Genomic DNA, 26,230 nt, shown 5'->3' on the forward strand with positions numbered 1-26,230 from the left:
AACGTGTACACGCACGTACATATATACACGCACGTACGCATGCACGCACGCACGCATACGCACGCACGCACGTATATGCATGCATGCACGTATACACATGCACGCACGCACGCATGCACGCACGCACGCATGCACGTATACACATGCACGCACGCACGCACGCATGCACGTATACACATGCACGCACGCACGCATACGCATGCACGCACACGCATGCACGCATACACGCATACGCATGCACGCATACACGCATGCACGTATACGCATGCACGTATACACATGCACGCACGCATACACGTGCGCACGTATACACGTGCGCACGTATGCGCGTGCACGTATGCGCGTGCACGTATACACGTGCACGTATACACGTATACACATGCACGTATACACATGCACGTATACACATGCACGTAACAATTTGGTCCCTTTCCCCTCCATAACTTAACCTACTGTTCTGACTTGGTGGTGCACATGTTGCCTATAGCCTGTTTTAGAGAAATGTAATCATCGAATATTATAAGAGCTTTCATTGTCTGCTTATATGCCCCCTTTATTTATCCTACGGTTCTGACTTGGTGTACAGGAAGAACGGACCATGTTTTGAATTATGTCGCTGTACATTTCAAAAGTGCTGAACAAATAGTTATATTGACTACATCCGTCCTCGCTCGCTCATTAATGTCTTAATCGAAATGATGGATTGCCTCTTATCCGCTCGTTGTTCCCTTATGCCATAGTTTGTACATCTCAATTATCAGTAGAAACCACATTTGTTTAAGCAAGTCAGCCATATCAGCTATGTTTTTTAAAAAGCCAGTAAATGAGGCTGAATTAACTGTTTCGCTGTCAGACAAGGCTCTGCTGATAGCCAGGTGTAACAGTGGTAAGGATTCACTCCATGGTGCTCAAAAGAAAGCTCTGCTGTCGGGACAGCTTTATGTAGGCCCTAACAGTTTGTGGGCACCGTTTGTCACCGTTATAGTGCAATTCATGTATTGTTTAGTGTTGTGTAGTGGCTTTGCTGGCATGCATCTAAAATATTTTGGGGGGATTGCACAACCAAAACGTACATGCTAAAATCGCCACTGGTTATACATGTGTGTGTCTGTCGTTCTGTGTGTCTGTCTTTCAGTGTTTTATGGTGTGTGTGTGTACATGTGGAAGTCTCTCACCTCCAGAGTGGTCAGCACAATCTTCTCCACAGAGGAGAAGTAGGCCTCCCAAAGGAACTGGGTCTGCTGCCTCAGTGCTAGGATCTTATCCTGATGGATGGAGCGCACCGTGGATGGGATCTGGATGTGAGGAAGGGGGACACGGTTAGAGAGAGAGGGGATGGAGGGATGAGGGTGTAGCGATTAAGTAAGAGACAACGCAACATGGTCAGTCAGCGAGGGGGGGGGGGGACTAACCGAACTTGTCCAATAACTAATGCCCGTTTTCATGTTTGCTACTGTGTGCCTTTAATGGACCCGACCCTGGTCCGAGAGACCCAGTGAGTGGACTCTGACCAATCAATGACAGTCATCAATCAGGGAGAACCAATAGCAGTACAGGAGGGAGGCGGTGTAGGATTAAAGGGATGGATGGGGTTAAGGGGTTGATGTGTCGTGTGTGTCGTACCTGCAGCAGGAGCCTCTCGTCCCCGATGACGGCCGCCGTGTTCCAGTTGATGATCTCAGAGAAGGGCAGCTCCCAGCCGTTACTCAGCATCACAGGCACACAGGCTGCCTAAAGACAGATATACACAAGAGAGGGCTTTTAAAAGAATTCGCACACACACACACACCGTCTCCTTTCTTGAAGAGTGGAGAGCCAGCTTCAGTGGTGCGAGTCAGTGAACGTGTAGGAGAGAGGAGAGGGCGAGACAACTGTATACTTTCTGTGGAGAAGTGTGCACTAATATTAGAGGGGATGACGGAGCACTTCACAGCGTGATAGTAGATAGAGTTGGAGGTGGGAGTAAGTGCACTCAGTGAGGAAGTGTGCAACAGGTGTGAGGTAAAGGTTACGCAGTGTGCAGTGGTTGGATGGAATCTGACAACTGGATACGCTGTAGGGTGGGAGTGAAGGGCAAAAGTGTGCAGCAGTTGAGTGGTCTATGGAAAGTGCATATGGAGCGGGAGTAAGTGTGCCTAAAAGTGTGTGGTAAGCATGTGGTGTAGGAGAGGTTATGAGTGTTGTGGTTGGCCAATACTTGGATACGTATGGAGTGGGAGTATGTGTGCACTTACAAGTGTGGTAATGAAGTGTGAATATAAGAGAGTGTAAGGGTTCTGTGATACTGGGAGGAGATGAAATGGAGTGGGTGGGTGGGGAGGGAGTAAAATGCACTTGCAGTGTAAAAAAAAAAAAAAAAGTTGGTCTCCTGAGTGGCGCATCGGCAAAATGCCAGTCTCAACTTCAACAGTGAAGAGGCGACTCCGGGATGCTGGCCTTCTAGGCAGAGTTTCAAAGAAAAAGCCATATCTCAGACTGGCCAATAAAAGCAAAAGATTAAGATGGGCAAAATAACAGACACTGGACAGAGGAACTCTGCCTAGAAGGCCAGCATCCCGGAGTCGCCTCTTCACTGTTGACGTTGAGACTGGTTTTGCGGGTACTATTTAATGAAGCTGCCAGTTGAGGACTTGAGGCATCGGTTTCTCAAACTAGACACTAATGTACTTGTCCTCTTGCTCAGTTGTGCACCGGGGCCTCCCACTCCTCTTTCTATTCTGGTTAGAGCCAGTTTGCGCTGTTCTGTGAAGGGAGTAGTACACAGCGTTGTACGAGATCTTCAGTTTCTTGGCAATTTCTCACATGGAATAACCTTCATTTCTCAGAACAAGAATAGACTGACAAGTTTCAGAAAAGTTATTTGTTTCTGGCCATTTTGAGCCTGTAATCAAACCCACAAATACTGATGCTCCAGATACTCAACTAGTCTAAAGAAGGCCAGTTTTCAAAACATCATTAGAAAACCCTTTTGCAATTATCAATTAGCCTTTTAAAATGATAAACTTGGATTAGCTAACACAACGTGCCATTGGAACACAAGAGTGATGGTTGCTGATCTGTTCGCCTATATATTCGTTTTAAAACAAAAATCAGCCGTTTCCAGCTACAATAGTCAGTTACAATGTATACACTGTATTTCTGATCAACTTGATGGTTATTTTAAAATGAACATAGAATTTGCTTTTCTTTCAAAAACAAGGACATTTCTAAAGGACCCCAAACGTTTTGAACGGTAGTGTATGTATCGTGATGATAATATATTGTCTCTGGCAATTCCCAGCCCTACAGCACAGGGATATAAAAAGGTGTGCGTTGGTCGAAGCCCGCTGAACTGCAGTGCCTCCAGGTATCGTGAGGAGTCAATCTGTGTGTGTGTGTGTGTGTGGGCCCACTCACTTGCAGCGCCTCCAGGAAGCGAAAGGATCCCAGGCGTCTGCCCCGAGGCACCAAGCAGAAAGTGGAGTTGTGCAGCATCTCTCTGTAGTCATATCTGTGTAGAAACAAAACAAACATGGTCAGTACGTTACACACACACACAGACAAGTAGAGGGTGTCAGGTTTATCTCCTATAGTTGTACACCCTCAGGACCAAACATACAGTGCCTTCAGAAAGTATTCATACCCCTTGACGATATGAGATTTCCACACATGGATTGGGCATAATTTGTCCATTATTCTTACAAAAATTATTCAAGCTCTGTCAAATTGGTTGTTGATCATTGCTAGACAACCATTTTTCAGGTCTTGCCATAGACTTGGAAGTAGATTTAAGTCAAAACTATAACTCGGCCACTCAGGAACATCGTTTTGGTAAGCAACTCCCGTGTAGATTTTGCCTTGTGTTTTCGGTTATTGTCCTGTGGAAAGGTTAATTTGTCTCCCAGTGTCTGGTGGAAAAATCAGACTGATCCAAGTTTTCCTCTAGGATTCTACCTGTGCTTAGCTCCATTCCTCAACATTTTTATCATGAAAAACTCTAGTCCTTAATGATAATTATACCCATAACATGATGCAGCCACCACTATGCTTAAAAATATGGATAGTGGTACTCAGTAATGTGTTGTATTGGATTTGCCCCAAACATTACCCGTTGTATTCAGGACAAAAAGTTAATTGCTTTGCCACATTTTTTGCAGTATTACTTTAGTGTCTTGTTGCAAACAGGATGTTTTTATTCTGTACAGGCTTCCTTCTTTTCCCTCTGTCAATTAGGTTAGTATTGTGGGGTGAGGTCAATGGCTGTGATAGGAGAAAACTGTTTTAAAGCCACCATTGGCCTCATGATGAAATCTCTGAGCGGTTTCCTCCCTAACTCCGGCAACTGAGTTAGGAAGGACGCCTGTATCTTTGTAGTGACTGGGTGTATTGATACACCCTCCAAAGTGTAATTGAATAACTTCAGCATGCTCAAAGAGATATTGAATGTCAAACTTTTACATAGCTACCAATAGGTGCCCTTCTTTGTGAGGCATTGGAAAACCTCCCTGCTCTGTGGTTGAATCTGTGTTTGAAATGATCTGCTGGACTGAGGGACCTCACAGATAATTGTATGTGTGGGACACAGGAGATGAGGTAGACATTCAACAACCACGTTAAACACTTATTGCACACAGAGTCAGTCCATGCAACTTGCTATGAAAATGTTTACTCCTGAACTTATTTAGGCTCGCCTTAAAAGGGGTGGAATACTTATTGACTGAAGACATCGGTTTAGCACTTTTTATTCATTTGTAAAAAAAAAAATATTAAAAAAAAATAAATCATTCCACTTTGACATGGGGTGTTTAGGCCAGTGACAAAAAAAAGAAGCTACATTTAATCCATTTTAAATTCAGGCTGTAACAACAAAATGTTGTGGGATGTGAATACTTTGTATACACAGGACAAGTTAAGCTCACCTTACTGAAATGAATACACTGACAGAAACGAAACCCCAGTATACAGCAAGTCCCTCAGCTCCATCAATCATATACAGGTACAGAGGACAGACATCTCTCCATTACCAACACACATTTTCCTACCGTTTCTCACTGCAGTGTTATTCCTCATCTCCTGCTTGCTCCCTCCATCCATCCCACTCCTCTCTCTCCTTCCCTCTAAATCTTCAGTGAAGTGTGCCTTATTGCTATTCAAACAGAATGATCAACCCTGCCAGGGGTAATGAGCTGACTGACACCTGCTACCAAGAGGCAAGCTTCTGCTGCAGCGTCTGCTTAATGTGTGTGTGTGTGTGTGTGTGCTCCAGAGAGCAGGAGCGGTGTGTACACACCCGAGTGAATTCACACACTCAGGGTGGCAGAGAGAGTAGGTACACAGATGGGAGGATAATATGAAGATGTTTTCCATTTCACAGACAGCAGTTTACTGGGGCTTTAACCTCTACTAGGCCCAGGAGAAAGACTTTGTCCATCTTTCCTGTCATCGGGAGTATCTCGATCCCCCTTCTCTCATTGGATGAGAAGGTCAGAGGTCCCTCCACTCTGGCCTTCTCATCCAATTGGTTTTTGAGAAAGAGGTGGGGAGAGAAGAGGATGCGTGGGATCAAGGAAATGCATTCGAGGTTCTCCCATGGCCTTTGTCCAATTTTCTCTTAATCACATTTGTAAAGCCCTTTTCTCGTCATCGGTTGTCAAAGTGCTTTTCAACTCTCCTCTATTCCCTTTCTCCTTCCTCTCTCCCTCCCATTATATTGATTTAACCAGGCAAGTCAGTTAAGAACAAATTCTTATTTACAATGACGGCCTAGGAACAGTGGGTTAACTGCCTTGTTCAAGGGCAGAACGACAGATTTTTACCTTGTCAGGTCAGGGATTCGATCCAGCAACCTTTCGTTCACTGGCCCATTGCTCTAACCACTAGGCTACCCTGCCGCTACTACTGCAGAACTTGCGAGGGAGTGTGAACGGTCTAAAAGACAAGTCCTTCGGGTTAGGAGGTTAAAAGAGTGGAGAGGCAGAAAATCATTTCTCATTTAGCACGGTCTAGATGGGGTGAAGGGACCCAGTCATTCTCTCTATCCCTCACCGCATTCATAATGCCATGAGAGTAGAAACACCCAAAATGCAGTGGGATGATGACCATTTACTGACAATAACAGAAGTGTGTGTGTGTGTGTGTGTGTGCTCACATCACATATAGGCGCACCTACGATGCAGAGGGCAACAGCCAGGACACGTCTACTGCTAGGATTCAAAGCACACACACACACACACACACACACACACACACACACCAAGAACTAACACACGCCAAGAACTAATTAGCCAGCGCACCGCACTAGTCAGCGCTGAAACTCCCATATATAACATAGTTATTAGAGCATAACATGCATCACACACACCCCTCGGCGGCCAGGAGCGGAGTAGCGAACGACAGCTGCACACCCAAGCACTGACATTCCATCACCTGCCAATGGAGACAGATGGGGCACACGCATATTTCTGCACCAGCTGTCTACCCTGTACAGTGCTCCCTCCCTCCCTCCCTCCCGCCCCTCCCTGCCCTAATGCCATAAAATATCAATGAGACAAACTCTGACCTAAATAGCTGTAGCGTCTCCCTCCCGAGCACATCTGGTTTCTGGGTTAAAGATAAGATGCGCCCTCGGCATCAGGATATCAGAGCCTGCTCAGAGAAAGCATGTGTAACCAAAGCCTCAGAGTAAGGATGTACTGCACCATATATTATATAGAAAAATATGATAGTCTGGTTTTAGCTTACAGATGTTGGTCAGTAAACTAACACAGCGAATGTTTGGTTTAGTTCATTTCTATGCATTTCAATTTATTGAATGGAGTGGAGTGATGGATCTCTAAAAAGTCCACGTACGTAGCTAAAGTGAAGGATTAAATTGAATTTCTAGCGGAGAAAAACTCCAACACGGTTGCAGGGGCTGTTCTGGGGGGGGGGGGGCAGTGCCCCTGTGACAACAATTTTGGACCCCCTTGTGGCCCCCCCTAAATGTGGAGTATGAAATAATTTTTACATCACCAATTTTTGCTATCGTTATCTTTTTACATCCGTTATTAGACAGTGGCAACGATGATGATTATGAACATGGTCTTTTGCCTGCTAATGCCTGCAATGCAGTGAAGAAAACGATATGACAACAATAACGTCTAATGTAACTGGCCCCTCTAACAGTACAACTGGCCCCAGCTTGGCCCCCCCAGTTGAAATGGTCTAGAACTGCCACTGCATGGTTGTTGAAATGAAGGATTCAATTGAAGCCTTAAGTGCGGAGGAAACTCCATCTGTAGCTCATCTATGAGCTGAAATGGCACGCTCGCTAGGGTGAAAACTGTGGTCGAAGCCTTAGCTGGAGGAAAGGTTACGGTTACATTTACGCTTTTGTTGCACTTGCATTCAGTCACATCTAAGAATCACAGTATTATTATGAATAGTACGGACGTCAAACACGGGAGAACCAAGGACACAGGTGATTCCTCATGTGAGATTGTCGCTAGTGTTCACAGAACAACTGGTTCTTAGAGGTTAGGAGCAGGACCTGCAATTGTAACAGTAAGCAACTAACAAAATGGATGACTGCAGTGTAGCCGTTATGAGTAGATGATGCATGGATTGCTAAGGCATAAGAATGTGAAAGTGTGTATTCAATTTTACATGCACTGTATGTAGTTCTGTACCTGTCTATTAATGTTATGTACGATTTCATTTTATGTCGTTCTGTCCTTCAGCTGCAATTGTCTAATGTTGTTACTGAGTGGCTACGGATACAGAGTTTTGTATCCGAATTTGGCTGCATGTGACTCAGCAGCTAAGAAGAACATGAAAGTCGCCAGACTGCCTGTTTGTATCCGTAGGCACTCAGTAACATTATTAGACACTGGACCCCCCTGTGCTCTACCACCTGAGCTACACGGGACTCGTATCTGTGTTTTGCTACATTCCACCTCTGGCCAGCCAAATGTTCTAAGCAGCTGAGCGTGTATCGCCTGGTGCCATAGTTATGCCATATATGCTGATATCGTGGCGAGACTCTCGTGTAACTCAGTTGGTAGAGCATTGCACTTGCGACGACAGGGTTGTGGGTTCGATTACCATGTGGGTCCAGTACGAAGAAAGTATGAAAATGTATGGACTCACTACTGTAAATTTGGAGTGTAAGGGCTATTTCAAATCAAATTTTAGTCACGTGTCGAATACAACCTTACAGTGAAATGCATACCTACAAGCCCCTAACCAACAATGCAGTTTAAAATATATGAATAAGAAATAAAAGGAACAAGTAAATAAACAGCAGCAGTAAAATAACAATAGGGAGACTATATACAGGGGGTACCGGTACAGAGTCAATGTGCAGGGCACCGGTTTGTCGAGGTAATCTGTCCATGTAGGTAGAGTTAAAGTGACTATGCAAAGATAGAGTAGCAGCGGTGTAAAAGAGGGTGTGGGGGGGCAATGCAAATAGACTGGGTAGCCATTTGATTAGATGTTCAGGAGTCTTATGGCTTCGGGGTAGAAGCTGTTTAGAAGCTTCTTGGACCTAGACTTGGCACTCCGGTAGAGCTTGCCGTGCGGTAGCAGAGAGAACAGTCTATGACTAGGGTGGCTGGAGTCTGACAATTTTTTGGGCCTTCCTCTGACACAGCCTAGTACAGAGGTCCTGGATGACAGGAAGCTTGGCCCCAGTGACTACTCTCTGTAGCGCCTTACGGTCAGATGCTGAGCAGTTGCCATACCAGGCGGTGTTGCAACCGATCAGAATGCTCTCGATGATGCATTCTGGTCAAAATGATTGTTAATTAATATCATCAACCCTTGAGTTTCTTTGCCCATGGGAGAAGTATATTTCAACCCCACCAGTCCTTTCGCCACACAAGTTAATCTACAATTGTTGGATGAGTTTCCTGTAAACAATAGATTATATTCCTTCTCTTTTAGCCAGGTAAATACTAATAGTATTTTCTTATCTACTAGGCCATTACAATTATAACTATACTTATATATAGCTATACTTACTTCACAATTTACAATAAATGAGATACATGTTTCAATTATATTTACAGTACATAATATATGTTCGTAAACTTACCATTAAAAAGTGCCATAATGATTGAGTGTCGATATAGCAGTACCGTGGTATTTGCACTGGTACTGAGTAAACCTCAAATTGTTCTCTACTATTCCACCCGTTAAAACCTCCCCCCCATCCCAAGTTGGAATGTCGTCCCAGTGACTGGCTTTAAGAAAGAGAGTTCTCCGGAGGGGCGGGCGGGGGCAGGGTGCGGGCGCAAACTCTTTATCTTTAGCCACAGCTTTAACCTTATGTGTAATGTCATGTTTTTATGTAGACCACAGGAAGAGTAGATGCAGCTGGAGCCAAATGGTGATCCTAATAAAATACTAGACACAGAGATCCAGCTAGATAGACAGATCTGCAGCAGGCAGCCAGACAGGCAGGCAACTGGCTCTGGTGCCTCTTAACTACAGAGAGGTTGGAATGCTACAGGTACAAGTTGGTTGTAGATACAGATCTAGGATCAGCTTGGGGGTCACCAGTTTTACACTAGTTAAATTCCCCTTACTGGTTATTAACTGAACACAAAACTGATCAAGGATCAGCATCCAGAAGCAAGGACTGCCCAACACTGTTATAATAATGTCCTAAACAGTCATGACAGCTAGTGTCAGTTTATGACAACTGACTGATGGGTCCATGTCTGCAGATAATGGTGTAGATTCCACAAGATGCAGAGCTGTACAAGAAGTGAATAAATTGTCACCTTGAGAGAGATTATATATATATATATATAATTTATTCACTTCTTGTACAGCTCTGCATCTTGTGGGGTTCTACCCTCCATCTCTTCTATCATGTCTCCGTGAAAGCCAGAGAGGAGTGGCCCAGACCCGACTTATCCACTGCTTGCCCCTTCAGCCGGCTTGCTGGGGCACTTAGCAGTGTCACTGGTCCCCCCCGGCTGAGGGGTACAGTAGAGCTCGCTCTCCTTTCTCCATCTCATTTTCCTTTTCTCTGTAACAGCAGCAGAGCTTTGTCATCCTGCTGACCTTGAGCTGCTAAGGAGGAACCCACTGCTGAACGAACCGAGGAGCCCACAGGCAGTGTGTGTGTGTGTGTGTGTGTGTGTGTGTGTGTAAGAGGGATAGATAAAGAGAAAGACCATGAGAGAGGGAGAAAAAAGAGAAAGGGGCAGCATAGGAGTAGGCTATTGTAAGGGGCACCATGCCTTCAGTGAAAACATTGGTAAATGAAGCCAACATAGCACAATCCTGAGGAAATATGATTCAGATGAGAGGAACTGAAAATAAGCCCTAATTAAATAATGTGTGTGTGTGTGTGTTTCACAGGTCTGATGCAATTAGGTGACCCTCTCAACCAGACCCACCAAGAACAACTTTCACCGGTTGCCGCGGCAACCACCGTTTCGTGCCTCCACTTAGCAGGGTGACTTAATTACATGCGTTCTGAACTCAATCCAGACGCACAAAAGTAAAAAATCACCACCGTTTTTTAAAAACCAGTGTTACCATTTTTTATTTTTTTAAAGAAACTCTTTCCCGAAACAAAGCTCCTTCCTTAGTCCTCCACTAGCGAGGGGGGTGGGGGTCTTGCCTGGGCAAGACGCCAGCAGTGCACTGCCGCAAGGCCTGATGCAGTACGGGTATCCGACAAACTCTAGCTAGAGCAAACCCTCCCTCTGGGCCCGCTCGTTCTAAAGTGATGAAAACACAAAACCGCAAACAACCTCGATGTTCTCCAAAAACACTGAGAAAAGGATCCAATTAAGAACTTTCATGAGACTGTTGTCACATTAGCCTAAGAGATCTCTAGTCTCTCTCCCAGTGTGTGTGTGCGCTGCGTGTGTAATTACCGTGTGTGTGTGTGTTGCGTGTGTAATTACCGTGTGTGTGTGTGTGTGTGTGTGTGTGTGTGTGTGTGTGTGTTGCGTGTGTAATTACCATGTGTGTGTGTAATTACCGTGTGTGTGTTGCGTGTGTAATTACCGTGTGTGTGTGTATGCGCTGCGTGTGCGTGAATTGCCTGAAGGGGGCTGAGATGTGTTTTAGTCAGTCTGAAGACACAAAGACGGTGAGGACCGAAGCTGAGAGGGGATGGAAGTAATACCGCGACATGGAGGATTGGGGCCACTGTGACATAGCGCGTCAGGCCTGGGAGCTAGCTGTATGCTCCGGTCAGACCTGGAGGCCGTGGGAGGTGTGTGTGGAAGGTGTGTGTGTGGGCGCGAGCGAGCGAGCGCGATAGTGAATTATTAAAGGTAAATGAGTGATGCAGTCAGAACGTGTGTGCATGTTTGAGAGAGAAAGCTAATTAGTATACAGGCTTATAGGTGTAGTGATTAAGACTGAGCATATGGTGTGAGTGCCTGTGAGCGGATGCCTGTGAGTGAGGCCGATGTGCTGCGCGGTACAGTATGTGACTGATTAAGACAGGCAGTGTACTTGTGTGCTGTATATCAGGCACCTATGTTGGTGTGTGTTTGCATAAGAACGATTATCGGTGTCCATATACGTGTGGCTGTAAATATGAGGGACAGAGGCAGTGTGGTGTGACTGACTAGTGTGTGTGTGTGTGTGTGTGTGTTTGACTGTGCATGCGCACACATGTCCCCGTAACCCTCAACCCTTGTTAGTGCTGAGCGCTTAATAACCAAAATGTTGGTTATTTTTGGGGTATTTAAACAACTAACTGACCCAAGTCGGGTCAATTATTTGAATTCCATTGCGTTACTTTTTTTCTCTCCTGTGAGCTCAATGCGCACATTGCATAGTTTCTCTAGAGACAAATCAGATCCAGCCTGAACTGTGCGATGTAGTAGGGAGTTGTAGTTTCCAACAGGCCAATATTGTACATAGTTTAGGGCATAAAACGTGGTAATTAACTACAATGACCATAATCCATTGTGCATCTACTTTTTTCTTTATTTAACTAGGCAAGTCAGTTAAGAATAAATTATTATTTACAATGACGGCCTACCCCGGCCAAACCCTAACGACGCTGTGCCAATTGTGAGCCGCCCTATGGGACCCCCAATCACAGACGGTTGTGATACAGCCTGGAATCGAACCAGGGTCTGTAGTGATGCCTCTAGCACTGAGATGCAGTGCATTAGACTACTGCGCCACTCAGGTCTGTTTTTTTTATCCCTGCTACAGAGAGAGAAGAATACGATGTGTTGAGGTGATATTGAGAGCAGCTGTTGCGTCGCGAGGTATCTCTACCTGAAAATACATGATCTAAGTGATTGATAGTTGGTATTCAGCTGTCATAAAAGTATGCCTTATTTACTTTGAAGAACTACAAAATAGGGATTTTGTCAGACAGCAGCTATATAGAGATGAGATGACTTGGAATTAAATAATAAAAAGTAATCAAATAAAACAAATGTAATGTACACAACTGAAATATTTGATTATATCAACGTGAATAAATTATAGTGAAGTGATAAGCAGTCACTACCATCATGGGACTTTTATTATTAGTTTTTTTCTGTGTTACAGCATTCAACCCAAATAGTCGAAAACCGTGATAAAAAAATAATAAAAGAAAGCTGAACAGAAACCGAACAGACCTGAAAAAGCACTAAGAGCTCAGCACTGCCCCCTGTACTCCCCACTCATCATCCCCGCGGCGGGATGCCCTGCCCCTGTGGTGTGTGTCCGGTATTCTCTCCTCCTCGCTCCAGCACGCTCTCCTCCACAACCAATTCATTACCCTAATTAGGCCTCATTATCCAGCTTATGCTAGTTCCAATTAGCATCCTAGCATAACGTAACCCTGAGGTCCGCTTCCCCAAACAAACACACAGGCTGTGTGCAGGGTCCTATGACGGCCATGAGGTCTGGCTACACACGGGGGAATCCGATTACGCTCACTTACAGTCCAGACTCCAGTAAGTCTTACTCTTTACTTACCAACTGACTTTCAGAGAGGTCTCCCTTTCTAAATAGGCAACAAAAAAACTCCCCTATTATGCATGTAGGAAGACGCAAGACACTTTGTTCATCAAGTTATAGGGACTACACTTAAGAACCGACCATCAGTGTCAGTCACACCAAACTAGTCAATTTTTTTAAAAATATATATATATATATAAAAAACATTTTTTTATTTTATTTATATATATAATTTTTTTATTTATTTATTTATATATATATTTTTTTAAGTCAGTCGTCTAAATGTCAATTAGCCCATTTTGTTTTTACATTACAATTGTCTTTTATGCAAACAAATAATAAAGTTTGGGTTATTGTCAGTACTCCAGGGAGAAAGTGGAAGATTTCTTGAGCAATCTGCAAATGATGACGGCTAGCTAGTTAGCATTAGCTTGCTGTGACTTGAAGGCTGAGTAACTCCAAACAAGGACTCAAAACCAAAACAGTTACCTCAGGAATGGATTGTCAAGGTCTTAGCTAGCTTAGCTATGCTACCATAAAAAGAAAACTTGAATGTTTAAGCGGAGCTAGAGGTAGTGAAGTCAGTGACACAGCCTGTATGGCATGCTAACTTCTAGACAGCCAAATGCATCAGTTTCCCACTTATACCTCCCCCCAGCATTTCCTCCTAGCCTACCATTCCCCTGTCACATGCGTAAGCCTGAATATTTTACAAATACACCGATAACAAGGGTCCCTCCTGCCGAGATACTAATTCACTGTGACAGCTTTATCCAATGCAATTTTTTCAATTTGCTCTCTCCGTTTTTTCTCCTAGCTGTTTCCCACAGCAAACAGATTGAGGCAATTTTTCAGTTACATTTAGTAGCTGCCTAGTACTCAGAGTTCCCAATGACTATCTCTCCCTCCAGAGGATAAGGGGGGGGGACTTTTAGAGGGACTCTCAACTCCCCCACACACACTTCAAATCAAAGTTTATTGGTCACGTACACAGTTTAGCAGATGTTATAGTGGGTGCAGCAAAATGCTTAAGTTGCTAGCGCCTCACAATGCGCACATACGCAATAGTCACACAGCACCAAGACAGTTCACATGTAGTCTGCCACACACACAAACCACTTTACAGTCTCTGCGATTGGCTCCATGTTCGGGGCCCTGAGTCACATCGGAGGTCCAGACCGTCTGCATACACACTGGAGACCAGCTGTGTCTCATACTGCAGTGCACTTCACTTCCAGATGGCCCTCACGATGACGCAGTGTGTGTGTCACGCATGTGTGCGTGCCGTCCGTATGTGTGTGAGAGTGAGAGACAGTCTTGGATTTAGACAGCACATGCCTCGCTGCAGCCTCCTTTTAAACGCAAAGATTTGTCAGAGCTGCTGGAATAGATAGCAGAGGCCATATTTAGCCTTTCATCTGCAGCACACTAACCATATAAATATGGAAACACACACACTTAACTCATGTGCAGAACATGGGTAGCTAGTAAAATCCCAGTGCATATGGCCCTGGTCCCATCTGCCTCTAGCTCCACTCCTCAAGAAAGGTGACTGGAAAACTAATTAACTCAAATAACTATTCCCTTTAAAAAGGCTAAAACCACACACTCAGGGCCATATGCACCCCCAGTTGCAGCACAGCATGAGATAAAGTACAATAAAACACAGACTCCCAAATAAAAAGATAAATGGGTGAATGAATAAAGATAGCCTGGGTCGGAGTTTGGATGTGGTGGGTGGCTGATCGCTAAAGGTTTCAGGACATGATTCCCTAGCATAAACAGTCACAGTACATTTCAACAGTAGTCTTTAGAGTCGCACTCTCTTCAACACACACCAATACAAATAATTCCGTTCTCTCTCCCTCTCTCTTACACTCCAACCCTAGCAATCATGCTCGGCGTGAGTCCGACATATCCAAAGGTGAAGCAGCAAACCCTCACATTGTATAACAGAGGAGGGCTGCACAGGGATAATGCCTGAGAGTGAGGGTGAATGAGAGCAGAGTGCTGGCTGGCTGTGTGTTTTTTTTGAAGGGCCCATTCACTTGCAGTTCCTCCAGGAATCAAAAATAGTGTGTGTGTGTGTGTGTGTGTGTGTGTGTGTGTGTGTGTGTGTGTGTGTGTGTGTGTGTGTGTGTGTGCAGTTGAGAGGCTTACAAAGTACCAAGACACAGGAGCAACATGAATCATAGAACGAGAGGAGGAGAGTATGACAATGGTTTAATTAAGAATTATTCAGAAAAACCTAATTCAATACAAAATGCTCCCACTGTTTTTATAAAAGGGCTTAATCCGGATGTGAAATTGTGCGCACGTAGCCCTTACTTTCGCATAGGTCTGAATGAATCATGCATTGAGGAGATTTGTGGGAAAAATTAGAGTTATTCCCACAGACCTCAAGCTAGGATTTAGGATTCGACCCTAAGAGAAAGGAGTCATTGTGTCTGTGCGTTGTTTCTCGTCTGTTGATGTGACTAATGCCACTAGAGAAGGTGGCCTTTGGCTACAACCAACACATCTTAGTCATATGACTGGCTAGCCGTCTGGTCTCATATGACCCATCTTAGGGCTGAAGCCTGGGTGGAACCTAGGGTCGGGTCAGTGGGGTCAAAGAGCACTCTGGTCCCTACCACAAAAAACAAAAGGCGGTGGTGGAAGTCTTTGAACAGTGTTGTTCGTTTTGTGGCTGTGCATGTGATTCCCCCCCCCCCCCCCCCCCTTTAAGCCCGAGGTGAGAGCAGTGAGCAGCCCCTGGTGTACTGGCGCCGTCTGAGACGAGGAGAGCTGTACGGGGAACAGCTGTTCCTGAGCACTCGACGGCGAGGTCAGGGGGAGAAGCGGCCGTGCTGCAGCTGTGTTCTCAGGGCGGCTGGGGCCCAGAGGAGCGGGGCTGTTCACTGACAGGGCCAGGAGAGGGTCACACGAGAGATAACAGATACAAGAAACCCACAGTCCCCCACACAGACCAAAACAGAACAACCCAAACACAAAGTAGCTAAATCTACAGTGAATCTCCGTCACACTCAGAGAGTGAAAGATCCAGCAGCACACAGGCCAAAATTGCAGTAAAGCAACCTTGCCAAAACTAGGCTTACAGGCAGGAACTACAGTGAAAGTCCAGAAAGTAAGTCTACAAAGAAAGACCTTTCATACAGAAACCACAAAGAAATAGCTTATCCAAAGATAGAAGCCCTTTGACTCCTTTACAGGAGTCTAGACTAAAGAAGCGGAAGAACTGCATGTCCGACCTCGTGTCAGACAAACCTACTCAGAACAAGAAATCGCCGAACTTCGCCACACTTCATTTTGTACCCAAGTTATAATTAAGAGGGTGCATTTCAGACAACCGACTGTAGATTAAATCATCAAATCCCAATAAGGATCGGATAGAGAAGGAATGTGTTTAAAATTTAATGAGGAAGTGAGTTTGAATGCTAGCCTTGACTTCCAGCGATGAACCCGCTAAGACTGAAGAGAGAAGACGGGGACGGGGAATCATAAGTCAATAATAGAGGACTAAATAGTCTCCTAGCAACCTGTTTCTGATGGACCACAGCGGCTTACTTTGTCTCGCTTGCAGATAGACGGAGTGTGAGACAGATGACCCCATCCCAAATCGACCCCGACTCCTAGCCCTTATGATCTAAGAGGATTGGACAGGAAGGCCTAAGCAATATGGTAATAACTCTACTTTGCTCTGTGATCTGCTAGGTGGAATCCGTGCATACATTGCATCCCTCTCAGATCTTCAGAAATGCATATGGGGTAAGGGCTATGGGTCAAATCGGTATTAAGCAAGAGATGGAGGACAACTGATGTTTGACATATGCACTAAATATGCAATAGACCATCAAATATAGTAGATAAGCACTAAACTAATAGGCCAGAGGTCATGACACCGTAATAGATTGGGATCTATTGGTCGCATGAATCTACACTCCTGAGGTTGGGTTCCGATCGCACAGTTGGCTGGAGCATGGCGCCAACACCACCAGAGTTGTGGCTTTGATTCCTGCACGGGTCGCAACTACTGAATGTGTGCCTGAACCGTAAGTCGCTTTGAATAAGAGCACCAGCTAAATGACCGTATTGTAATTTCAATTCCTGAAACCGGGTCTTTTCCTGTTGCGGTGTCACATAGGAAACTCCTGGGAACCATGGCTCCTAAACCCAGTAACTGGACAAACTAAAAAGTCTCCTTCACGGCTGTGTCACATTTCACCTTTCATTCAGAACGCCAGAGAGTATTTTTTTCCCCGCAGTGTGCAATCAAGCAGAGTTTACCTTTTGAATCTACAACGGATGGATATTGTTGCCAGAGAGCCATGACTTCAGTCACTAAGAAAGCCGACTTCTTCACTTCAAAAAGGGGAGAGACGCTGAAGGTGAGTTGGTCGGGAAAAGAGAGAGATGGAGTGAGGGAATGGGAGCGAACGAAGCATTAATAGTGGCAATTACGCCGCGACTATCTCTGTTCGCAAGCAGCCCGTGCATACTCTCAAACACGACATATGGCTCTCTCTTTGTGGGGTACACACACACACTCAGTCCTCTATCTTAGACGCTCTCATCTTGAATGCATAATCTTGTCTTTTCCCCCCTCACTGTGGTGAGGAAGAGTAATCTAGTGCTTTGATCCGTCTCAGTGAGGAGCTGTCGACTCCTATCCAACCATGTAATTCCCCCGAATGGGGTGTTTCAGGAGCCACCATTGTTAGCCACCCCCTCTGACAATCGAGACAAATCTGCCTCTGAAAGTCATAACCTCACCAAAGGCATTAACTGTCTCCGACTAAGAGCTCAGCAATTTCCGTCGACGAAGTTAACACAAGCCACTGGAGAAACAACTCAGAGAGCAAGTAAACCGTTGCCTCTCATAATAGGCCTGGCTAACTGCTTAGACTCCAACAGTGACTGTAATTACCATTGTAATAACGGCTAATGGTAATGCTAATCATAACAATAGAGCAGTGTGAAGAGAAAATGGTGCTTGCAGGCCCAGATGCCGTGTAGGGCAAATTAAGCTAAGGAAAATAACTGGGGGCCGGCCTCCTTCGTTTGACTATCTTATCAGGCCCATCTCTCTGCCTTCACTCCCTTGGCTTTGAAGTCAAAAAAGTCAACTCAACAAACACAGCCGTTGATGTCTGAGGATAATTCAGTGAGAACGACTGACAAGGAAGTGACACAGGCAGACAGATGGCTGAGAGAACAGCAAGCCATGATGACATGACAGCAGAACCTTTGATGGAAGGGTAAACGCCAAGGAAAGAAATCCTAGAATGAGTCTTCTACTAAGCATCGTCAGGTTTTCGTAGATTCGTAAGAGTTTCAGCTAAAATGCTAATGATAGGCAATGAAAATGGCAGGTTAAAAAGGTATCATCAGTAACGACACTGCGAGAGCTCGCACCCTCCACTTTAACTAGCGCTCCCATTGAAAAAGGCAGCGCAAGTCCCGGGAGCCCCTCTGCGCAACGCTGACGCACTCCCCTTCAGCTGGAGCAGTTCAAAGGAGTTGAAGAAACCATTTAAAGCGCCGAGAAGGCTTCTTCTCCTCCCTCTTTCTATCTAGATCCCCCGCTCTCTCTTGTTCCCTCTGTGATTGACCTTGGGTTAAACGCATTGAAAATTAGAGCTCACAGGATCTGCACGCCCCCCTCCTGCTCTGCGAGCTCAAAGCCGAGCCCTCTGGACAGCCATTTCTCACATGAGAGCCGGCGCGTCCAACTGTCAGACCCCACAAGCTTTCCTCTCTTCAGGCTTCGCAATCAAACATAACAGGGCCTCGATCGACTCGCCAGGATTTTCAAGCTGAAGAAGTGTTCCCCCACACACATGCATAACATTGGTATACTACAATACATGCACATGTCACAGAGGAGTGAACAAAAAGGCCAATACACTCCTGTAACCCACTGCCTCAGACCTCCTTCACACAAGATGGTACATCTCAGGCATTGCAAGCTTTGAAAAAGGTGCCTCCATCTTAGAGATTTCCAGTATACACCGATTACACATCATGATGATTGTAGGTTTTCTAAAGAAAGCCTTTGCACATTTCCTACTATGTGCTTGGATAAAAAGACAACGTAGCAGAGACAAACCACCACCGGCACTAAGTATTAAATTGAAAAAGATTTAAAAGCAAATGGAAAACAGAGTTGGTAAAACCGAAGCGATCTAATATCCAATGCAACATCTGGGGAAATAAAAGGTTAAAGAGATTTATATATTTAGACACTCCGCAGCAGCTGAGCTGACAATGGAGTCATGTGAAAACCTGCACAGAAAAGGCATAAGCGCTAACGCTCCCAGGTTACATGTGTTTGGGGGGGGGGGGGGAGGGGGGGTGTCTTTCTGAAGCGTCAGAGAGATATCTCGTTAGTCTCAAGTCTCTTTATGAATATTTGCGTTGGAAACTCCTCCGAGGAAAGTTTCATGGTGAGACTTGGAAGGAAAGAAAAATAAAATGGATTCTCAACTTGGAGCCCCGATCCCCAATCGGATAATAATCACTCCCATCCTCCTATCGTTAGCAACAAATTGCAACAAAAAAAAATTCTAGCACACCACAAGAAGTAGACTCAGGAGAAAGCAAAGGCATAAAGGAAAAAACAGGCCCTAATTAAAGGCTGAGAAAGCTCTCGGGTAGCTGCTAGGCCTATTTCCCTTCCACTTTATGCCGCTTCTTGTATTTTCTGCACCCCTCTTGAGTAGGCACTAAGGAGTCGAAGAACATGATTAATGCTCGTTTCAAGTGCGGCTCTGGTTTTTTCTGCTGCATTCGCATTCCAACGACAACAAACTCTTAACCTGGCAAATGAGGAGTACGGATTCACCTTTAGCAACTCAAAAGGGATGTGGATCTCACTCAGCTCCAGGCGAGGGACGTTTCAACTGATATCCATCAACGGCTGTTACTGTAGCAGCGCTGCACTGTCAACGGGGTCGGCCAGCCCATTAGGCAGGATTAGGGTGGAAGATTGATGAGGACATCTTTTTCTGAGCTAATCTGACCAAGAGGCACACCAACAATATAACACCTAACATAATTCTGCCCAACAATGAAAACTTGTCCATACCCAACGCGCCTCGCCAGTGTACTGTTGGAGAGATGATGCGCTGCAGCGCCCCACCAACACTCAAGTAACCTAACATAAATCGTGTAGCCTATAGTAGAAAGAGTAGTAGCCTGTGGTTTTTCTGTAGCCTTGCATCATGCATGTCCGTGTCTGCGATCATATAGCCTAAATGGCACTTTATCAAATAAAATGCGAATCAACTCACACACACACGTTCAAAAGTTGAGTCACTTAGAAATGTCCTTGTCTTTGAAAGAAAAAAATGCTTTTGTCCATTAAAATAACATCAAATTGATCAGAAATACAGTGTAGACATTGTTAATGTTGTAAATGACTATTGTAGCAGGAAACGGCAGATTTTGTATGGAATATCTACATAGGCGTACAGAGGCCCATTATCAGTAACCATCACTCCTGTGTTCCAATGGCACGTTGTGTTAGCTAATCCAAGTTTATCATTTTAAAAGGCTAATTGATCATTAGAAAACCCTTTTGCAATTATGTTAGCACAGCTGAAAACTTTGTGCCAACTAAAGAAGCAATACAACTGGCCTTCTTTAGACTAGTTGAGTATCTGGAGCATCAGCATTTGTGGGATTGATTACAGGCTCAAAATGGCCAGAAACAAAATAACTTTTCTGAAGCTAGTCAGTCTATTCTTGTTCTGAGAAATGAAGGCTATTTCATGTGAGAAATTGCCAAGAAACTGAAGATCTCGTACAACGCTGTGTACTACTCCCTTCACAGAACAGCGTAAACTGGCTCTAACCAGAATAGAAAGAGGAGTGGGAGGCCCCGGTGCACAACTGAGCAAGAGGACAAGTACATTACATACAGTGTCTAGTTTGAGAAACAGATGCCTCAACTGGCAGCTTCATTAAATAGTAACCACAAAACACTGCTGGCCTTCTAGACAGAGTTGTGAAAAAGAAAATGAAAAAAAAAAAGCCATCTCAGACTGGCCAATAAAAATAAAAGATTAAGATGGGCAAAATAACACAAACACTGGACAGAGGAAGATTGGGGGAAAAAAGCGTTATGGCCAGACGAATCTAAGTTTGAGGTGTTCTGACCACAAAGAACAACATTCGTGAAACACAGAAAAAAAAATGAAGATGCTGAAGGAGTGCTTGACGCCATCTGTCAAGCATGGTGGAGGCAATGTGATGGTCTGGAGGTGCTTTAGTGGTGGTAAAGTGGGAGATTTGTACAGGGTAAAAGGGATCTTGAAGGAGGAAGGCCATCATTCCATTTTGCAACTCCATACCCTGTGGACAGCAATTTCCTCTTACAACAGGACAAAGCACAGCTCCAAACTATGCAATAACTATTTAGGGAAAAAGCAGTCAGCTGGTATTCTGTCTATAATGGAGTGGCCAGCAGTCACCGGATCTCAACCCTATTGAGCCGTTGTGGGAGCAGCTTGACCCTATGGTAAGTCAGAAGTGCCCATCAAGCCAATCCAACTCGTGGGAGGTGCTTCAGGAATCAAGGGTCGAATTTTTTTCAGATTTCTTAGACAAAAGCAAAAGTTTGAAGGACACAATTATTATTTCAATAAAAATCATTATTTAGAACCTTGTCAATGTCTTGACTATATTTCCTATTCATTTTGCAACACATGTATGTTTTCATGGAAAACAAGGACATTTCTAAGTGACCCCAAAACTTTTTTTGTACACACACACACACACACACACACACACACACACACACACACACACACACACACACACACACATACATACATACATACATACACACACACACACACACACACAATATCCTAAAAACAAGACATGTAAGGACAATATGGAATGAAATGAGGCTACTCACGACTGCTGTCCGGGAGTTTCACTCCATGGTCTAAATTGTCCCTGTAGCTCAGTTGGTAGAGCATGGCGCTTGCAACACCAGGGTTGTGGGTTCGATTCCCTCGGGGGACCAGTATTTATTTTTTTATGTAATAAAATGTATGTACTCTACTGTAAGTCGCTCTGGATAGTCTGCTAAATGACTAAAATGTAAATGTCATGAATCAGTGATTTCAATTGTAGGCCTATTCATACATTTTTGACAAGCTGGTCATAGCGACCAAAAAAAAAATATACTTCTGCTTTTCCAACTGTGTAAACACATTGATTCTCATTGCAACTAGGCTCAAAATAACTCCTGATAAACTTGGGTAGCTGATATGCAGATCTTAAAATAGCCAAAATGATTAGTCTTAAGCCTAGGATAATAAATGCAACTGCCTGCTTCACAAACGGTACAACATAAAATTGCATTGCGGGCTGTCTCCGAGGCAACACTATTCTAGTTTTGTGAGGATAGGAGGAGGGCGGTATTTTTGGGGTCTCGCCTAAGGCGCCAGAACAGCCAAAACCAGGCCTGACTGTCAAAGCACCATCTGGCTGCTGTCCATTACAAGGAATGCCGTTTTATTTTTTATTACACAGGTATTCTCTTGCACACCAGTAACCATGCGGTGTAGGAGAATGGAGGGCTGAAGAGAAATCCTTTCAATGATTCAGTTTTGCCTAGTATGTGGATTGTGGATGCTGGTCTGGACGAAAAATAGGTCAATGCTGATGACGATTTTAATACGTTTAGAAGCCATTTCATTCCATTCCTCTAACAATGATAATTGAGCTTGACTAAGCATATGGTTTGTATAAGCGAGCGGAGCATGTGTTACGTGATGAGGTTTTGTGCGAGTGACTTACTATCGAGCGGTTTGTAGGTAAATAGGTCGAGCTGAACTAAAAAGTTTCAGTTCAGGTGAGCAGGCCATGGAGTTTAACTAGTGTGTGTGTAGGTCACAAGAGTTTAGTTTTGTGTCTGTGTTCATGTCTGATTATCCGCATCAGTGAGCATTGCTAAAAATTGGACCTAATGATCCCAGTCAGTTTTTACAGACATACTTTCAACGTCCTGGTGAGTTGTCCGATTCATGACTCCCAGTGTTCTGACAACAACGACTTTAAATGACCTTGGCAGATGTCTAATCCGAAGTTCTACAAAAATGGTAAACAATGTGAGCTCATCTTTAATAAAAAGGACGTTTAAACTGGGCAACGGTACACTCAGCAGCATTCATTAGAGCAAAATGACCCTTTTCGTTGTAAGCGTCAGTAAAAAAAAAAATCAGCCACACCAGCTAAACGTAATTGGCTCATCACTCTAGCTTAATCCCAGCCACCACCGAACCCCAGTGATGGGTACTCATAGTTAGCCTCATCAAGACAACAGTCTGCATTCATGGTCATGCATTACCACCCTGACGGTAGAAAAGTACACATTTCCTAACTGTTATAATAGCCAAAATCATCAGGAGAGCTCACCAATTCTAAGTACCTTCTTTATGCAAATAATGAGGTTGAACAAAAATGGTCGGGGCATTCGCAAGCAAAGCACGATTGTTCAATCAATGTCAGATTCAAAAATCCAAGATATCGCCCCTCAAGACCCCTAATTCAAAACGGCCATATCAAAAAAATTCTCTCCCTACAAAAGCACCACAGACGGGGCCAGCACACCTCTCTAGCCCTGGGAAGATGGAGAGATCCTAAAGCAGCGTTGTCTGGCTGCCGTCTTGCGAGGCCGGACAAGAAGCTGTGTATGCTGTTGGCTACTAGGTCCCCCGCTATAGTACCCTCCATCAGCCTAGTGGCTCTCTGTTTGATAGACAGTGGTCTCACTCACTCACCCCACCCCACCCCACAGCTCCAAATAAAGGCGGTCTGAGCGGCTTCCCTTGACCCAGAGAACAGGAAGGCTTTGTAGAGGAGGGATGGCAGGGAGGTGGCAGTCAAGGAGACTGATGCGAGAGAGGAAATAATAATAATACATTTTTTTTTAAATAATCTAGACACCAAAAGACAGAGAGACGCCATAGGGGATATACTGGGTGTGGGGATCTTTAAGATGACTGTCCACGTTTTGAATTGGCTTTTGAAAAGGGTGATACGACTGATGTGATTCGATTACTTAATAGGCCTAAGCCCGAGCTACGCATTGATGATTGAAGTGAGAGAAAAACAACTCCAACTGTGCCTTGATTATCAAATGAGGACCGCTAGCTGGTGGTGGTAATGTAAAGCGATGCTCAGGCTACTCAACATGAACCAATCCTTTAGCCGCGTTGTAAAAAAATGCGGCTACCTGACAGAAAAGGCGCTCTGCTTCGGTTGCTAAAGAGCTGTAGTATATATCCCTAGCTGTGATTTGGTTACTTAACGCGGGACACCAGAGCACCGCAGCCAGAGCTGTCGCTACGGAGAGAGAATATTCACAGGCTTTTTATTCATGAGTCCCTTGAGAGGTTACTTATCTGTGAGCACACCTTATCAGAAGAGCACTCCATCACTCACGGTTGCAGAGGGGAGCGGCGAGAGCCTATTGTACGTGTTGGATATGTACCCAGGACATACATGATGACTCCTCTTCAGCTGGCTAATACTGTGTTAATGCACACATCTGTGTGAACTCGGTGCTCGGAGAGTGAAGGGCAAATACTCTCCCCTTGAGCTCATTTTCTGTCTCAAGAAGATAAGCGTGACATTCTGGCTTGTTGGTTGTTGGTTGTAGAGGCAGAGGTGAAATGGATGCTTGGTTTTATCAGTGCGTAAAGCACTAAATGCCAAGTACGCAGCTTTTAACAGAAATAAATGACATCAAAATGTACTCTTCCTCAGTAAGGAACACAAACGATTGTATGTGAAATACAGGCTCCATTCATTTATAAGCAATTATTAAGTCGTCTTGCTACTACTCGACCTTCCAGAGACGACGGAGCAAGTAACGCTGAACCCCGTCTCATCTCCATACTTTTCAAACTGGGCCTAGTCACTTACAATTAGGATTATTGGGCTGACGCCGAGACAGTGTGGCCTAGTACCGTGTAGTGGGACAGACCGACGACAGCTCAACAATGCTCGACTGACAGGAGTTGACAAGCGCTCTCCCCTCAACAACACACACAGGAACTGCTGACACTGGAGTAGGGAGGAAGATTTGAGTTCCTCATACGGATAACTACGGCAAGCCGCAAACATCAAATGGAACGTAGACTCTTCCTGGAGACTCAAATGGTGATAACTGGCAGAGCAAACAGTGCTTTAAATGTTGTTGTGCACAGCACATTTGAGCTGGCAATATTAACGCTCGAGGCACCTGTTACAGTTTGGAAGGGAAGACAGAAGTGTGAGCGCACTGCACACTCATACTTTCCCACATTCCCCCTTTAGTCTTTCAAAGGAAAATAAAAAAAGACTTCACGGCACGCGACTAGCTAAACAGCCTTAGCTTGACACTAACACACACTAACCTAGGTCTACAAGGCAGGTATTTCCAAGCTAGTTGGGCAAACAACCTGTGGAATAATTGTAGAGCACAGCTGAGGGTGAACATAACATAAAAGTAAAAGCAGGAGTGTGCAGCTCTTAGCCAGGTCGCTGAACGACACTACACCTTCGCCACTTTGTTTGACTGATGAGTTCAAAAAGCTCATGGTAATAGCCTGTCTCTAACATCCTCCAAACCATAAATCTTTCCAAGCAAGAAAAATGGGAAAGCAATCAGGTGGCAAGAGGGGTGTGTGTAGAAGTAAAATAACATGTGAAACTACAGGGGAAGTCGGAAGTTTACAAAAACTAGTTTTATTGACTCCAACATAAGTGTTTCAACCACTCCACACATTTCTTGTTAACAAACTATAGTTTTGGCAAGTCGGTTAGGACATCTACTTTGTACATGACATAAGTAATTTTTCCAACAGTTGTTTACAGACAGATTATTTCACTTAAATCACAGTTCCAGTGGGTCAGAAGTTTACATACACTAAGTTGACTGTGCCTTTAAACAGCTTGGAACATTCCAGAAAATGATGTCATGGCTTTAGAATCTTCTGATAGGCTAATTGACATCAATTGGAGGTGTACATGTGTCTGTATTTCAAGGCCTAACTTCAAACTCAGTGCCTCTTTGCTTGACATCATGGGAAAATCAAAAGAAATCAGCCAAGACCTCAGAAAAAAAATGGATGAGAAAAAAATAGTAGACCTCCACAAGTCTGGTTCATCCTTGGGAGCAATTTCTAAAAACGCCTGAAGGTACCACGTTCATCTGTACAAACAATAGTACACAAGTATAAACACCATGGGACCACGCAGCCGTCATACCTCTCAGGAAGGAGACGCGTTCTGTCTCCTAGAGATGAACATACTTTGGTGCGAAAAGTGC

At 44.5% G+C, this 26,230-nt stretch overlaps 1 protein-coding gene across 1 annotated transcript in view; it reads right to left on the reverse strand.

Annotated features, from left to right (window-relative positions):
* LOC106570050 (exostosin-1b) overlaps positions 1–26,230 on the reverse strand; it is a 114,887-nt gene that overhangs the window by 43,462 nt on the left and 45,195 nt on the right. The window contains exons 2-4 of the mRNA XM_014141986.3: positions 3,397–3,490; positions 1,624–1,731; positions 1,176–1,295 (exon numbers count right to left, since the gene is read on the reverse strand). Of these exons, the coding sequence (XP_013997461.1) occupies positions 1,176–1,295; positions 1,624–1,731; positions 3,397–3,490 (322 nt within the window). The remainder of the gene's footprint in view (positions 1–1,175; positions 1,296–1,623; positions 1,732–3,396; positions 3,491–26,230) is intronic.

Source organism: Salmo salar, chromosome 14 (assembly GCF_965601325.2).
Source record: "Salmo salar chromosome 14, fSalSal1, whole genome shotgun sequence".
NCBI lineage: Eukaryota > Metazoa > Chordata > Actinopteri > Salmoniformes > Salmonidae > Salmo > Salmo salar.